Source organism: Cupressus sempervirens, chromosome 9 (genome assembly GCF_028749045.1).
Source record: "Cupressus sempervirens isolate cs-2001-9-10 chromosome 9, ASM2874904v1, whole genome shotgun sequence".
In the NCBI taxonomy this organism is placed as follows: domain Eukaryota; kingdom Viridiplantae; phylum Streptophyta; class Pinopsida; order Cupressales; family Cupressaceae; genus Cupressus; species Cupressus sempervirens.
This window is the reverse complement of record NC_143126.1, coordinates 604455812-604472718: the sequence shown is the minus strand read 5'-3', so window position 1 is coordinate 604472718 and position 16907 is coordinate 604455812. Positions and strand designations below refer to the sequence as shown.

At 37.2% G+C, this 16907-nt stretch overlaps 1 protein-coding gene across 1 annotated transcript in view; it reads right to left on the bottom strand.

Annotated features, from left to right (window-relative positions):
* Window positions 1-918: 918 nt before the first annotated feature.
* The window catches only part of LOC149540127 (pentatricopeptide repeat-containing protein At1g08070, chloroplastic-like), a 40769-nt gene continuing 24780 nt past the window's right edge, over window positions 919-16907 (bottom strand). Inside the window, exons 2-3 of the mRNA XM_089801310.1 lie at window positions 1373-3646; window positions 919-1272 (exon numbers count right to left, since the gene is read on the bottom strand). Coding sequence (XP_089657436.1) covers window positions 1781-3646 — 1866 coding nt within the window. The 3' untranslated portion in view covers window positions 919-1272; window positions 1373-1780. The remainder of the gene's footprint in view (window positions 1273-1372; window positions 3647-16907) is intronic.

Here is a 16907-nt window from a genome sequence, read left to right as displayed (position 1 = left end):
TGGTTGCAATGTTTGTTTGGTGATTTTGATTGCCCTCAACAAGGATCAATTTTGTATTGCGATAGTAAAAGTGTTATTAGCAAAGAATGCAGTTTCTCATAGTAGAACCAAGTACATTGAGGTTTGTCATCATTTCATTCAAAGTAAACTTGAGAAGGGCAAACTTCAAGTCATGAAGACTAACACCAAAAATAATTCAATTGATGCTCTCACCAAGGTGGTCCCATAAGAGAAGTTCGAGTTTTGTCGAGCTTCTCTCAACATTGTAAAGAAATAACAATAGGGGAATATATGGGGGTCTTTGAAATTACAACAGTTGGACTTCAAGTGGGAGTTTGTTGGGTGTATGTGTGAAGCCCAAGAGCCTTCATGTTTTATAATTGTTTTTATTATGTTTTCCTTCTAAATGATTATGACTCTTCAAATCTTACGAGTCCCTATAAATATATGTTTTGGAGGTTCATTTTAAAACATAGAGTTCAATCAATAAGAGATATCCCCTGATCAGTTTGGACGTAGCCACAAATTGTGATGAACCACAATAAATAGTCGTATTGTGTATTTAATTTCTATCGGTGTTCTGTATTTTCTCATTTGCACTTTCAGCATAAGTTCACAAGTGGAAAAGGGCATGAAGATATGGAATTAATCGTTTTCCTCACTTTCAGAAATCACGCATTTTACTTTTCTTGAACTGAAATCATACTCACTATATTGCTCTTTTAACGATTCTGAATCACAGGAATCTTCAGGGACAAGCAATTCTCTCCTCTTGCTGTATCATTTTATAAATCTCATAGTGTACAACTTTTCTAATGCAACACAGAAGTATAATAGTAATAGTAATTTTACTACTGTAAATATAAATTATCACATTTCAAACCAAAACCAAACAAAATAGCAATCAGTACACAAATCTTGTTGAATCCTTCCTTTTCTTGTTTAAATAAACAGCTCATAAGTACATCAGTTTTCCAAAAAAGTACAAGATGTGTGGAGATTCATTTGAAATCTCTATCCGCCAGTTAGTCCATTTCAAACATGTACAGAGCTGGGAAATTTGATTTAATTTAAAATCTAAAACCAAACTTCAAAAAGCCTATGGACCACTTTGTGTCTCTTTTACGTCCTTCGCACCAAAGAATTTTGATCTCCAGATTTCAGCAATCACTTCTATCACTTAACCAAGTCATAAGTGATAGAAAGCTCACCTTGACAAATATAAATTTGAAAGTGCATTTTGGTGCATATAAATTACACCATATGACAGACCTGACATGAGCACAAGATAATTGATTTAATCCAGGCATAAAGAGGATACAAAATTAAAGGGTCGGGAGTTAAAAAAAGAAAACTGAGTTGTTGTCCTCACCACATCCAAACATTGGACTTATTGAAAGCCCTTATCTCACATTTCCTTCTGATTAAGCATCTTCAATTTCCTTCTGGCTAAGCATCTTCAATTTGCTTCAGGTATCCCTCTCTTCCTGAAATTGTCAATCCTCAATATCATCCAGCTTTTGAGTGTATACCTGTATAGGCCTCATGAAAAACAGTTACGACTCCTCCATGGTATTACAAAATAGAGCTTATTAAATAGTCCGATATGTCTACGCAATGATGTATACTTTATCATTTTATCAAGTTAAGAGCATGGTTAGTTAGCTCTCTAAACAAATGGAAACATTTTTTTAGAAGCTGAAAAAGGAAATCAGATTCCTTTTTGCCACTGCAAACCTTGTTATAGTTTGCCCGTTTCCTTAACTTGCTTCAGTTTGGATCACCAATAATCTCCACAAGAACACTGTCCATGCTTGAAATGATGGAAACGTTGCGCATCTCTCACAACAATTTCTCTATCAACAATCTTGGAGATATACTTGGTTGCAGTATGGCAATCACTACACACTCTAAGGTTCTTGACAACTCTAATAGTTGTTCCGGGAGGTGTGTTTAATAAACCAAATGCGATTGCCAACTTTTCACTATGGTGGCAGACTAGTGCTTCCTTCTCTTCCTCCTCTACATCATTCAATACGGATCTTGTATCTGGAATGTATCCTACTGCCTTCATCTCCAAACACAATTTCTCCAACTTTCCATAGATTATCCGTGTTTGAGGGTGTGATCTATCTCCTACAGAAAAAACATGTACCATTTTATGGACTTCAATCCAGCTACATCCTGTTGTCTTTTTTATTCCGCTTTCTCTCATAAATTTCCTTATCCTTTGGACATCATCCCACCTGCCAACTTCTGCATAACTGTTTGACAGAAGAACATAAGGTGCCGCATTTTCAGGGTTCATCTCAAAAAGGACTGTTGAAACAAATTCCTCTAGTTCTATATTCTTGTGCGACCTACAAGCACCAAGTAAACACATCCACACAATCACATCAGGTTTAACTGGCATTTTGATTATAAAGTTTAGGGTTTCCTCAATATAGCGAGCACGACCAAGCAGGTCAACCATGCATATATAATGATCCATTGTCGGTATGGTGCAATAAGAGTCGGCCATACAATTGAAGCATTTACAGGCGTCGTCCACAAGACCTGCATGACTGCATGCAAACAAAATGCAAATAAAGCTTACATGGTCGGGCCTCGTTCCAGAATTATTCATTAGTTCAAAGAGTGTAAGGGCATTGTTGCTATAACCATGCATTGCATATCCTGCAATCATTACATTCCATGCAGCCACGTTTGGATGATGTATTTTGTCAAACAACTGACGTGCCTTCCGTATGTTGCCACATTTTGCATACATATCTACCAGTGCAGTTACCATTACAGAATCTGACAGAAAACCATTTTCAGTTGTTTTTTGATGGATCTCCATGCCTTGTTTCAAAATTCCGAATTTTGCACAGGCTGGGAGAATACTGGCGAAGGTCGATGAGTTTGGTTTTACATCTACCAATTGCATATTTTTAAGCAATTTCAAGGCCTCGTCAACGAGTCCATTTTGTGCATATCCACCAATTATTGCAGTCCATGAGACCACATCTCGTTGAAGCATTTTGTCAAATAGTTTGTGTGCTTTCTGCATGCTTCCGCATTTAGCATACATGTCGATCAGAGCCGTGACAACTACATCTGATAAAAAAACACTTTCGATAACTTTTTGATGAATCTCCATGCCCTGGTCCAAAGCTCCTATTTTGGCACACCCAGGGAGGATGCTAGCAAAAGTTAAAGAGTTTGGCTTCACACCTGTCGAAACCATTTCCTGGAAAAACTCTACGGCTTTATCAATAACCCCGTTTTGTGCATATCCAGCTATTATTGCAGTCCATGAGACTACATTTCGTTGGGACATTGCTTTGAAAACCCTAAGAGCCTCATCGAGAAGACCATTTTGTACATATCCAGTAATCAACGCATTCCATGACACAATGTCTGCATCATGCATTTTGTTAAACAGTTCCTGCGCCTTCTTTACATTTCTGCATTTTGCGTACATGTCTATCATGGTATTCATCACAAAAATCTCAGATTTATACCCACATCTAATGATTTTTCCATGGATCTGCAAACCATGCTTCAGAGATCCAAGGTGGGTACATATAGGAATTACACTTGAGAAGGTGAAGTGATCGGGTTGAACAGGTGTTAATTGCATACGGTGAAACAAGGCCATTGCCTTTTGAGAAAATTCACGCCTTCTGTAAGCTGCAATTATCATATTCCATGAGAAGATGTTCGGTTCTCTCATGTGATCGAAAACATTACGAGCATCCAGCAAACTACCGCACTTGTCATACATGTTGATGAGTTTATTCTGTAAAAGCGTGTTTGAAGAACATATAAATCCCCTGTCATTGATATGAGAGTGGATTTGTTTACCCTGTGAAAGGGCATTTTTGGCAATGCAGCTCTGCAAAAGTTGAAGATATGTAGAACAGTCAACAGTAGCGTTTGGTGTACTGAGAAGAATGTGAAGAGCCTCCTTCAACCGACCTTCTCTGCAGAAAGCTCTGAGATTTTGGCTGAGATGGGTTATTGATGACATCGTATGAATAAGCCTTCCTATGTATTCTACTGCGACAAAACACCATGGTTTTGTCCACAAGAAGTTCTGCCCTGCTTGCTTTTTTCATTTTGGTGGACTCCCAAACGAGGAGGCACCTACGTATTTACAGATTGGTTCCTCATATATAAAATTAATTTTCCGCTATTTAAGGTTTACATTCCGTGGCACTCCTTTTATATTAGAGTGATTGGAAATATTGTTAGAAATGATCTTTAAAAATATTTATCATTCTATTTATTTTTTGAAGTCTAAAAAATTATATAATTGAATTACAGATTGGTTTCTCATATATAAAATTAATTTTTGGTTATTTAAGTTTTACATTCCATGACACTCCTTTATATTAGAGTGATTGAAAATATTGTTGAAATGATCTTTAAAAATATTTATCATTCTATTAATTTTTTAAAGTCTAAAAAATTATATATTTGAATTACAAGTAAGAAGAATTATTTAAGAATGGATGAATAGAAAATTCTTTTACATTGATATTCTTTTAAAATAGGTTATTTTAGAAAAACTTTTGAAAATTGTAGAAGAAATAGTAATAAATTGTATCCTCAACAAAATTGATCTTGATTATAGTTCATTTTTAATACTTGGCAAATTTCTCTATATAATTAGAGTAGATACGGCTCTTATAGTGAAGAGCACTTGCAATAAATATGCATCATGATTTTCTACTAATTAAGGAGATCCAATAAGATCACCTCGATCTAATTCAAGGACTTTTAGAGGTTGTTCAACCATAATAAGCCCAGGTTCCTAAAAACCTTCTAGGACATCAACTATGTGGTTGCATTTTCTTCTTGACAAGTTTCATTTGTTGTGATTCAATGTTCTTTTATTGTAGGCTTTTGCAAGTATGAAGGGATCAAATTCATATTCATGAATCAAGTCTTTTAATTTCCCTTTAGCTTTTTGCTACAAAACCATTTATAAGTGGTTAGGAGGGAGTTGAAACCATATGTGGGTTGTCTCTCTACAAGTGCCTACAAGGACATGAAAAACTCAACAATAAAAACGAAAGGTCTTCTTAGTGTAATGGTTGAGTCTATTGTAATGTGGAGCCTAATTGGACTCAGAGGTTAATTTTTCCTCACTTTATTTAGCGTGGTTTCCCCCCAAGTTTTACTATAGGGGTTTGGGGGCAGCGATCCCATGCTCTAGGGGTCAAGGGGCAACACCCCTTGCAGGTTCCTAGGGTAGTGCCCTAGGCGGGGTCTGGGGGTAGTGCCCCTTGCGGGGTCCTGGGGTTAGTGATCCCAGTCGCACTCCTTGTCACGATACAAGATCTAAGAGTTACTTTCATGTTTTAAATTTGCATTTTTTATATTTATTCATGATACAATTAATGTGAATTTAAAACATAAAAGTAACACAAAATACAAAGACACAAACATACATGGTTCACATTGTATGGGTTGTATCCATTAAGAAGCAACAACTCATTCATTTTATTTATCTAACCAAACAAAGAGGTATAATTTGCAGTACATTCGTTGTAGTGTCTTATTTTCTATGCCATGGTCCCAATGCACTTGATACACAATTAGATAATACGATGGAAGCCTCATAAAAATGGGTAGCCTTCTAGTTAACAAAGTTAACATGCCCTCTACTATATGATATGTGCATTAATGATGAATGGTCCAAATTTACTATGGAAATATTTATCTAATATTTGGCTTGGGTGATGCAAGCCTAGACCCTCGCTAAGTGGATAGTGCTTCCCCCACCCCTACCTCCTTAATTTGATGGACTTTAAAATGTGGTTGTGAAAACACACAAGAAAAAAAACTTGTAACAAGATCTAGCTTTATTAGCAACAAGAAACTACCACTAGACAGCATGAAAGAAAACAAAATGATAACATAATTATTAATCAAACTCATACTTTTAATAAGGATTTTTAGATCTAGTGTAGGCATTGACAAACTTTAAAAGCATTATGGCAAAGAATCTTGGAGTTACAAAATGCACACACAAAGTGGATGCCTTGATTTTGTCAATCTTGAAGTCAACCTAAAGAATTTAGTGATTTACAAAGTCAATGCAAAGTGGGTACCTAGGTTTTGTTAATCTTGAAGTCAACCTAAGGAATCTATTGCTATGACAAGATGACTAGTTTTAACAAAGTGTAAGGTCTATGAGAACATCCATTGAGTATGAAAAGAAAATTCAAAATACATTTAAATGGCATTCATGAAGGTAGGGATTGCATTTTGGGAAGATCAATAAAGGATAATGAAATTACATTTCATTATGGAGTATTAGTTTGACATGCTAAATTTTCATTTATTTAGAGGGAGTTTTTGGAGGGAAAGTTGATGGCAAATGGAGGAGAAGGAGAAAATCAATTTGAAGACATGATTTTGTAGGGTGGTTGATGAAGGTATAGCAAAAAATGGATTTTGGAACCCATAATTGGGTTGTTGCATATTTTATGTTGAAGATTACAAGATTTTTATGAGCTTGTTTCACAATTTTTGTGTAACGCCCCGCCAAGGGATCCAAAGAATTAACCTAGAGTTTCACTAAGTTTGGTAACATTTTTATTTTTTTTACATGAAAGTAAATACCATACATAACTTACTCACAATAATGGAAGCAATAGCAATGTCCATTTGAAAAGTAAACATAACATACATAACAGATTACATTCTTTAAGATCCCTTAACGTTGAATTACATACATGAATCCATCTAGTACAACATCCACATGAAATAATAATGATAAGTCCAATGTTTAAACATTACATTTCCAAATGCTCAATCATCCTCTGTACATGTCACAGGGTATGATAAGCTTAAAGAATATACATATGTAGAATAAGGTACATCATCCCATTCTAATCCATGATACATCAAAGTAGAGATAATCACATGATACATCATCATAGAAGACATATACATCCATCATAAAGATCAAACAAAATAAACTAGGTGCACAGTTCCTCCCAACCGTTAATAGCATCATTAGACCATCGTGGGCCCTAGCCATCCCTCTGTGCGTAACATCCCAAATCACCGAAGAGATCATCGGTATTAACATAGTAGGAATGTCACTCCTAACATATACAACATCATATGTAGAAAGTAATCTAACATGAAAATATAAGCATAAGATAACATCATCTAACATATGCTAATCATCAATGAAAGGATACATATCCACCATCACGAAGGACGCATCAGCCACGATGTCTCAATGAATCTCAAATGATAAGAGTGGAAAATACACTACCACCCGACCGCATGGTACCTAAGTGGTCCACTCCCACCATGCTGAGGAGATAATCTCAAGTCCCAAACAGGCTATCCATAACACATAGCACAAATCTCTATAGTCCAGGAATCCTAAAAGTATACTAACTCAAAGGTTCCAATCACGAAACTGACATCTACTTCCCAGAGGCACACAATGACATGTAAGAACCTACTATGCAAGCGGGAAAGTGTCATCACATTTATCACGTACAAGTTACCCTGGCAGTTAGCTAAACTCCACGAGTCCATACTGATCTCATTCGGCCACTAGTATCCTCTCATACTGACAAGGCATACTATGGAATGCAAGGTCGCAACCATGCGTTCTCACTACTCCCATCCTAGCCTATACAAGCACTCAAGGCATGAGCGAGAACCAAAGCTCTTATCTTTTTAGGTTCATTCAGTTAGTATTCGGTGTGAATGTTATCACTTATTAATCCAACTTACAATGAGTTACCCTGGCAGCCTCTTAGGGCCCTGGCCCCCATTACAAGCCACTTCCCATCACTACATGCAGATATCCTACCCTAATGCTCATGGAATCATAAATCTCAAAATAACAAAAATAATCCATAATAAAATCATCAAATATGCATAAAAGCATCAAATCTCCATGAGCAAACATCCATAGAAAATCATGACCACAATAGCTCTTTATTGGCAATTGAAGCATCACTAATAATCAAAAGTATCCAATGGTTCTCAATAACCAAAATATATCTCAAACACACTGATCAAAGACTCCAAAAATGGTTGAGTCAAACATGTCACAACATGACATCATCAAGAATAAATCCACATTTCAGTCCCATCATGGTGACTAGAAAATAACCAAGGATAACTGATCGATGACCAAAAATAATGGTTAATTCAAGTGTCTCATAAATAAGAATCTCAACTATAACAATCAGTATTCACAACTAATACATAGAGCATTCCATCACATAACCATGGTTGGGTTATAAAGATCGAGATTAAAACATCATCATGGCATCACAATCACATAACCCCCAAGCCTCTGGTAGACGTCCTATACTGGTCAACACTAGTCAACCCAAAACCCAAAACAATAGCATAAAGAATACACAATGTAAACACATGTTTTGGTTTTGCTAAGTTTTCAAATTTGAATTCAAAAGTCTCAGTTTACGTATTCCCAAATTAACATCAAGTGGAGAAATTTCACGTTTTATCTAACCCATGTATTCGTTTGATAGATAAAAGTTTCTCCTTCAGACTCAATTTTCTAATTGATTGATATCACATTGTTTGAAGATTGACATTCTCAATGAATCAAAAACTTCGATTATATATTCTAATAATTAATCTTAATTAAAAACTAAGTTTAATTAAATTAATTGTTAATATCTCTTCATAATTGACAAGCTTAATAGCAATATTTTACTCATTAAAAAAAGTGATCCATTAATTGAGAACTTTATAATAATCATTTATAATTAATAATATATACATGTATACTTATATATATATATATATATATATACACACACACACACACACACATACATAAATATATATATAATAACATTTAATAATTAATAACATTGCAACTTATAAAAAATGAAATCAAAATTCATATCCAAATCGTATATGAAATAATCGTTGCAAATATAATTTAAAACCAACACATATAACACAATGCGATTTAAAATCGCGCGGCGATTAAAGTGCCGCACCGCAGGTACAGTACGGATCGCAGGTACACTGCGGTCGCAAGTACCCTGCGATCACGCAGGCCTGCGGTGGGTGGGGTACGAAGTACCCGCCCACCCAATGTTATATATATATATATATATATATATTTTTTTAACAATCGCTTATGCGATTTCCATACAGACTTTGTGATTTGGTTTTAACGTTTCTTAAATGTTTTCGCCCATGGTATGTAATCGATTTTTTTTAAAACAAATATATATAAATATATACAGAATTAAAAATATCACAATATATGAACATATATACACACACACACACACATATATATATATAATTGCATTATATATATATATATATATATATATATATATATATATATATATATATATATATATATATATATATATATATATATATAAGCAAATTGACAATTTATGATTACAATTTCAATTTTTTCAGAATTCCTCCATAGATCTTTGATCTCCAAAATTTCCAACAATTAATGTAATGGGTTTGGCTATGAATCTCAACCCTAGCCCCGTTTCTCTTTTTTTTTTTTTTAAATCCATGCATATAAAATTTTCAAATAAATTTAATTGCCCAAATTGAAAATGCATACAATAAAAATATGAAATTCCTTAGAAGACATATGGAAGACACAAAGAAGATAGGAATGTATGATGCGGAAATAGCATAAGAAAAATCACAAGAATCTACCCGGGTTCTGATGCTAATTCGCTCTTCCTCAGAAAACCCCTAGAGCAAGCTCCCTTCTTCAGAGTTCTTGAGTCCTCCAATGCTCCAATTTCTCTCCACCCTCCCTTTAAGCTTCTATGAATGCCTGAATATAAAGAGCTCTCAAGAAACCTTTGGAATGCTTCTTGAAACCGCTGAAAGGTGTCACCAACTAAGCATGGGTCTTTTCCAACCTTTTTGATGAGTCATAGAGTTGTAGATACCATGTGCTTAATTGATGCACTAACCCCCGCGTTGTTGACACATGAGAAATAGAAAAGTGCGTTAATTCCCATGCAAGCTTATAACTCCAATAATTTCTATTTAAATTTTATAACTTTCATTTTATTTTTTATAACTTTTATTATTATTATTATTATTTTTTACTTTATTATTATTTTACAATTATTATTAATTTTAATTTCTAGTTTTCTTTTATTTAATTCCTTTTCCCCAATAATTCACATTTAATTAATTACAATCAAAATATCAAAGATCATGATATTTTATTAATTTTCTCAAATAAATAATTAAATCTATTTATTAAGACTTAATTAATGGAAAATTCACCATAGACCTCCAAGATAAAATATGAAAACCCATCATAGAACAAATCATACAAAATAAATCTAAAGGATTAAAAATCACGAAATATGTCATTCGACACATTCGGTGGGTATTCAACTTTGATACTTGTCCTAACTCACTAGGAAAAATGGTTTTTAGGTTTGGGATTTGGACTTGAGAATTTATCTCCCTTCTCTTATCATTGAGATAGTATAATAGGGTACGCTTATCCTGGCAATTCAGGAAAATCGATACCCGGTACTTGCAACCTGCAGAAAAACCATGCATGTACATACAATATATAATGCTAAGCTAAACAGACAATGGCAGGAAGTGGTGCATTGTGTGGATCCCGACTAAGCAGGTGACTACAACTCCCTTCCTTAACCACATTAGAAATGCCATACAATAAGAAAACACGCACACCATACACATGCAAGTATGGGGTAAGTAACCATAATAAAACACATGAGATAATAAACCATCTAACTAATCATCATTAATAACTGAAAATGATGTAATGATCATCATACATACATGAAATGTAAAGTCTAAATGATCTCATCATATATCAACTGAATCCCTATCATAATCTCTGATAGTGTCAAAACAACACCACTAAACCATCAACATAAAACTAGTCTACATAGTTTGATAATAATAGCAACAATAAGTCTAGAAAAGATGTGAACTAGGGTAGGCACTACATCCACCCCCCCTTGATTTAGGCTTACTCTTGGAAGCCTACAAACAAATAGGGATATAACTCCCTCAATCTAGCTGCATCCTCCCAAGTAGCTAAAGAATCATCAGTAGGGTCCCATTGGACCCTTACCTGCTCGATGGTTCGACCCCTGAGGGTCAACTCCCACTGCTCCAGAATATGAACCGGCTCCAAAGCTAGCTACCCGTCCTCTACCTGCAATGCATTCCAATCAAGAACATGCACAATATCAGGAATATACTACCTAAGCACTGAAACATGGAAAACATCATGAATGAGAGCTAGGATGGGCGGTAGAGCAAGATGGTAAGCAACCGGTCCAATCCTCTCCAAAATCTAGAATTGTCCCACAAAGCGAGGTGCTAGCTTAGAACCCTTTCCGTACCGGATCAGACTCTTTCACGGTCGCACTCTCAAGAAAACTTTATCACCCACAACAAACTGCTTATCTGTCCTATGAGCATCGACATACTTCTTTTGCCTATCCTATGCCGTAGTCAAATGCTCATGGATACGCACTACCTGTTGCTCCATATCACGAAGCATCTCAGGACCCAACAGAATGCGATCCTCGAGGCTGTCCCAACTCAATGGTGTACGACAAGGACGTCAATATAAGGCCTAAAAAGATGCCATGCCAATAGAACTATGATACCCATTGTTGTAAGCAAACTCCACTAGGTAGAGATAGTCCTCCCAATGTGTGTGCCTATCCATCACATACATCCGTAACATATCCTCCAAAACCTGGTTCACCCTCTTTGTCTGACCATCAGTCTCTGGATGATATGTCAAACTGAAGTTTAGCTGCGCTCCAAGCTCATGCTGCAACGATGTCCAAAATGCAGATGTGAATACAGGATCCCTATTAGAAATGATCTTTCTAGGAATACCATGTAATCTCACAATGTCACGCATGAAGACATTTTCTACAGAAGCTGCTGTGTAGGAAGACCTGATCGGTGAAAAATGTGCCACCTTAGTCAACCAATCAACGGTAACCATGATAGCATCATGACATCGAACTATCATAGGTAATCCTACTATAAAATCCATGGAGATGATATCCCATTCCAAGAAGGAATGAGATTAGGCTGCAATAGTCCTTCCGGGTGCTGGTGTTCTTCCTTGACTCTTTGACACTCAAGACACCTAGCCACAAAAGCAACAATATCTCGCTTCATCCTAGACCAAAAGAACAAACGTCACAAATCAGCATGTATCTTCTTGACACCTGGATGTGCTGAGTAAGGTGTACGATGGGCTTCTGCCAGAATCAAGGTGCGAAGCTCATCCAGTAATGGCACATAAATCCTCTCCAAATGTCTCAAAAGACCATCTGATTCTCGAACGTAACCTGCAAACTTACCTTCCAAAGATCTTCCTGAATCTATCTCTCTGCACACTTCCTGATACTAGGAATCCATAGGAAGTGCCTGAAGAATCTGACTCCTCAAATCCACACTAAGAGTCATTGATGTTACCACATGTCTCCTGCGACTCAAAGCATCTTCCACCACATTCTCCTTACCCTGAATGTACTTAACCTCAAAATCATACTCGCATAAAAATTCCATCCATCGTCTCTGGCGAGCATTCAAATTAGGCTGAGTAAAAATGTACTGAAGACTACGATGATCACTATGTAGCTCAAATCTATGCCCCAACAAGAAATGTCTCCACCTTGTCAAAGCATGAACTACTGTTGCTAACTCAAGATCATGTGTAGGGTAATTTAACTCATGATCCTTGAGCTTGCATGATTCATACGCAATCACTCATCCATTCTGCATCAACATTGCTCCAATTCCTTCAAGAGAAGCATCTGTACACACCATGAAATCGCCTTCTGGATTAGGTACAACTAAAATTGGTGCACTAGTCAAAAGCTCCTTAAGCCTCTGAAATGCTTCCTCACATTTCTCTGTCCACACAAACTTCTTACCTTTCCTCTGAAGAGAAGTGATAGGATGTGCTATCCTAGAGAAGTTCTGGACAAATCTACGATAATAACCAGCTAAACCCATGAAACTACGAATCTCTGAAACATTAGTCAAGGTAGGCCAATCTATTATCGCCTGAATCTTTGCAGGATCCACTGAAATACCATCACCTGAGATAACATGCCCTAAATACTAAATCTCCGATTTGAAGAATTCACACTTAGCGGCATTGGCATAAAGTTGATTGCCTCTCAAACACTGCAATACCAATCGCAGGTGTTCCTCATGCTCCTTCTGAGTCTTAGAAAATATCAATATGTCATCAAGAAACATGAGAACAAACCTGTCAAGATATGATCGAAAAACACCATTCATCAAACTCATGAACATTGATGGAGCATTAGTCAACCCAAAAGGTACCACTGTGAACTCATAATGCCCATAGCGTGTTCGAAAAGTGGTCTTGTGAATATCTGCTTCCTTAATACAAAGCTGGTGGTATCCTGACTTAAGGTCAATCTTGGAGAATACTGTAGCTCCCTTGATCTGATCAAATAAGTCATCAATCCTAGGTAAAGGATACCTGTTCTTAATAGTCACCTTGTTCAACTGTCTATAGTCAATACAAAGGCGCAAAGAACCGTCTTTCTTCTTCACAAAGAGCACTAGAGCTCCCCATGGTGATACACTAGGTCGAATGCTCCCTTTGGCCAGAAGTTCCTCTAGCTAAAGACGTAGCTCACCCAGTTCCTGAGTAGTCATACAATAAGGAGCTTTAGAGATAGGCTCTGCTCTAGGAATTAGATCAATGCTAAAATCAATGTCCCTCTTTGGAGGCATGCCTGGAATCTCACTTGGAAAGACATCTGCGTACTCCTGTAAAATCGGGTGATCTAAAGTCTTCCTCACAGGATCTTCCTCATCAAGATCATTTACCATAACAGCAAATATCTGACATCCCTTACGGAAACTCCGCTTCATTTGCATAGCAGAAATCATCCGCAGAGATATAGGCCTTGGTATCCCAACTATCTTCACATCATTCCCTTGGTCATCTTGGCACAAAATAATCTTCTTCCTACAATCTATACTGGCTTTATGAGATCCAAGCCAGTCCATGCCTAGAACCACATCATAGGAACCAAGGGGTATGACTCAAAGATCCACTGTCGTATCAAAGCTCCCTAAGCTAAGCCCACACTTATGAACTACAGAATCCATGGAGGCTTTAATCCCTGAGGCTAGTTCCACTTGCCAACCATGATCTCGAATAGCACCTGTGGTCTCAACCACTGTTCCCTGATGATCTTCCTGACGCTGATCAACTACTGCAAAAACTCTATGAGCTCTCCCTGCATCACCAACTGTGGGTTCTGAAGCTGTAGGCCTAGGTCCTAAAAACTGAGGTGCTCGTTGTGGACACCGAGTTGCATAATGTCCAATCTGACCACATGAAAAGCATTCTGTATTCCTGCCAGATCCTCTTCCCATAGGTGGTACATTAGATTGCTCGCGATTGTTCCTGCTTACAAAAGACTGGCTACTTTGAGCTGGCTGATTGGACTGATTCTGTTTATTGCGTTGAGCATTGCGGTTGTTCTTAAAGTTAGAACCTTTGCCACCACCTTGAGCCTGAGAATTTGATCCCTTCTGTTGCTGCATCTCCTGAGACTGCTGCTGATACTGTTTTCCCTTAGAAAAGAAAGGCTTCTTGTTACCACTTGAATTGAAGTTGCCTTTAGATCCTGATGCTGCTGGTGCTCCTACAAAACCACCTTGACCAAGGTTGACACTTTGCTCAACAAGGATTGCTCGATGTACCGCATCCTTGAGAGTTTTTGGCTCAAATACCTTGACACCCCCAATTATACGGTTATTCAAACCCCTAATAAAGTGTTGTGTCAACTGAGCTGAATTTTCACTGAACCCTTAAAAATGCATAAGCTCATAAAACTTACGCTCATACTCGGTCACTGACATAGTGTACTGCTTGAGATTATGAAACTCATCTGCCCTTTGTAGTTTCCATTCCTCTAGTAGGAATCGTTCACGGAAACTCTCTAAGAATAGTTCCCACGTGACACTGCTCATATCGATTCCCAGCTTCTTCTCCTCAATCGTCCACCAAGTGGCCCCAAAATTCTCTAAATTAGTGATCGCAAATCTTGCCTTAACATTGCTGTCAAAATCTTGCATGGCAAAAATCCTGTCGAGGGAAATCAGCCACTGCTCGGCCACATAACCAGAACCTTGCCCATTGAAAGGCTTGACCTTGGATCTTGAAAGATCCTTCATCTGAGTGGACACAATGGACCTCTGACGATCCTTTCGAGGACTTCTAGATCTGGGTCTATGCTCTTGTTCTGTCTGATGCACTTTAGGCTGTTCTTGAACAGGAGGTAGACGTTCTAAAATAGTCTGCATCATCTATCTCAAACCAACCTCTTCAGACTCATCTTGGTCCTCTCTACGGCTCTCTTCCTGCTGCCTATTAGAGTGCTCTTCCTTGCTCTCTACATGAGCCGATCCCTCATAGGCAGACTCATGGGCACTGACAGCTCTGCCACGACCACGGCCTCTTCCTCGCCCTCTACCACGGCCTCTAACAGAAGACCCGGTCCCAGACACCATCCTAGTTTCAAGTTTAAGAGATACACTTAATAGTTCACAATTCTATTTGTTCCAAAATACCCAGAGCTCCCAATGTAGAAACTCAGGCTCTGATACCAAATGTAACGCCCCGCCAAGGGATCCAAAGAATTAACCTAGAGTTTCACTAAGTTTGGTAACAATTTTTTTTTTTTTTACATGAAAGTAAATACCATACATAACTCATTCACAATAACGGAAGCAATAGCAATGTCCATCTGAAAAGTAAACATAACATACATAATAGATTACATTCTTTAAGATCCCTTAACGTTGAATTACATACATGAATCCATCTAGTACAACATCCACATGAAATAATAATGATAAGTCCAATGTTTAAACATTACATTTCCAAATGCTCAATCATCCTCTGTACATGTCACAAGGTATGACAAGCTCAAAGAATATACATATGTAGAATAAGGTACATCATCCCATTCCAATCCATGATACATCAAAGTAGAGATAATCACATGATACATCATCATAGAAGACATATACATCCATCATAAAGATCAAACAAAATAAACTAAGTGCACGGTTCCTCCCAACCGTTAATAGCATCATTAGACCATCGTGGGCCCTAGCCATTCCTCCGTGCGTAACATCCCAAATCACCGAAGAGATCATCGGTATTAACATAGTAGGACTGTCACTCCTAACATATACAACATCATATGTAGAAAGTAATCTAACATGCAAATATAAGCATAAGATAACATCATCTAACATATGCTAATCATCAATGAAAGGATACATATCCACCATCACGAAGGACGCATCAGCCACGATGTCTCAATGAATCTCAAATGATAAGAGTGGAAAATACACTACCACCCGACCGCGTGGTACCTAAGTGGTCCACTCCCACTGTGCTGAGGAAATAATGGCAGGAAGTGGTGCACCGTGTAGATCCCGACTAAGCAAGTGACTATGACTCCCTTAACCACATCAGAAACGCCATACGATAAGAAAACACACACACCATACACATGCAAGTATGGGGTAAGTAACCATAGTAAAACACATGAGATAATAAACCATCTAACTAATCATCATTAATAACTGAAAAAGATGTAATGATCATCATACATACATGAAATGTAAAGTCTAAATGATCTCATCATATATCAACTGAATCCCTATCATAATCTCTAATAGTGTCAAAACAACACCACTAAACCATCAACATAAAACTAGTCTACATAGTCTGATAATAATAGCAACAATAAGTCTAGAAAAGATGTGAACGAGGGTAGGCACTACATTTTGGAAGAAGATTCGAAGCAAAAAGTTTTGTT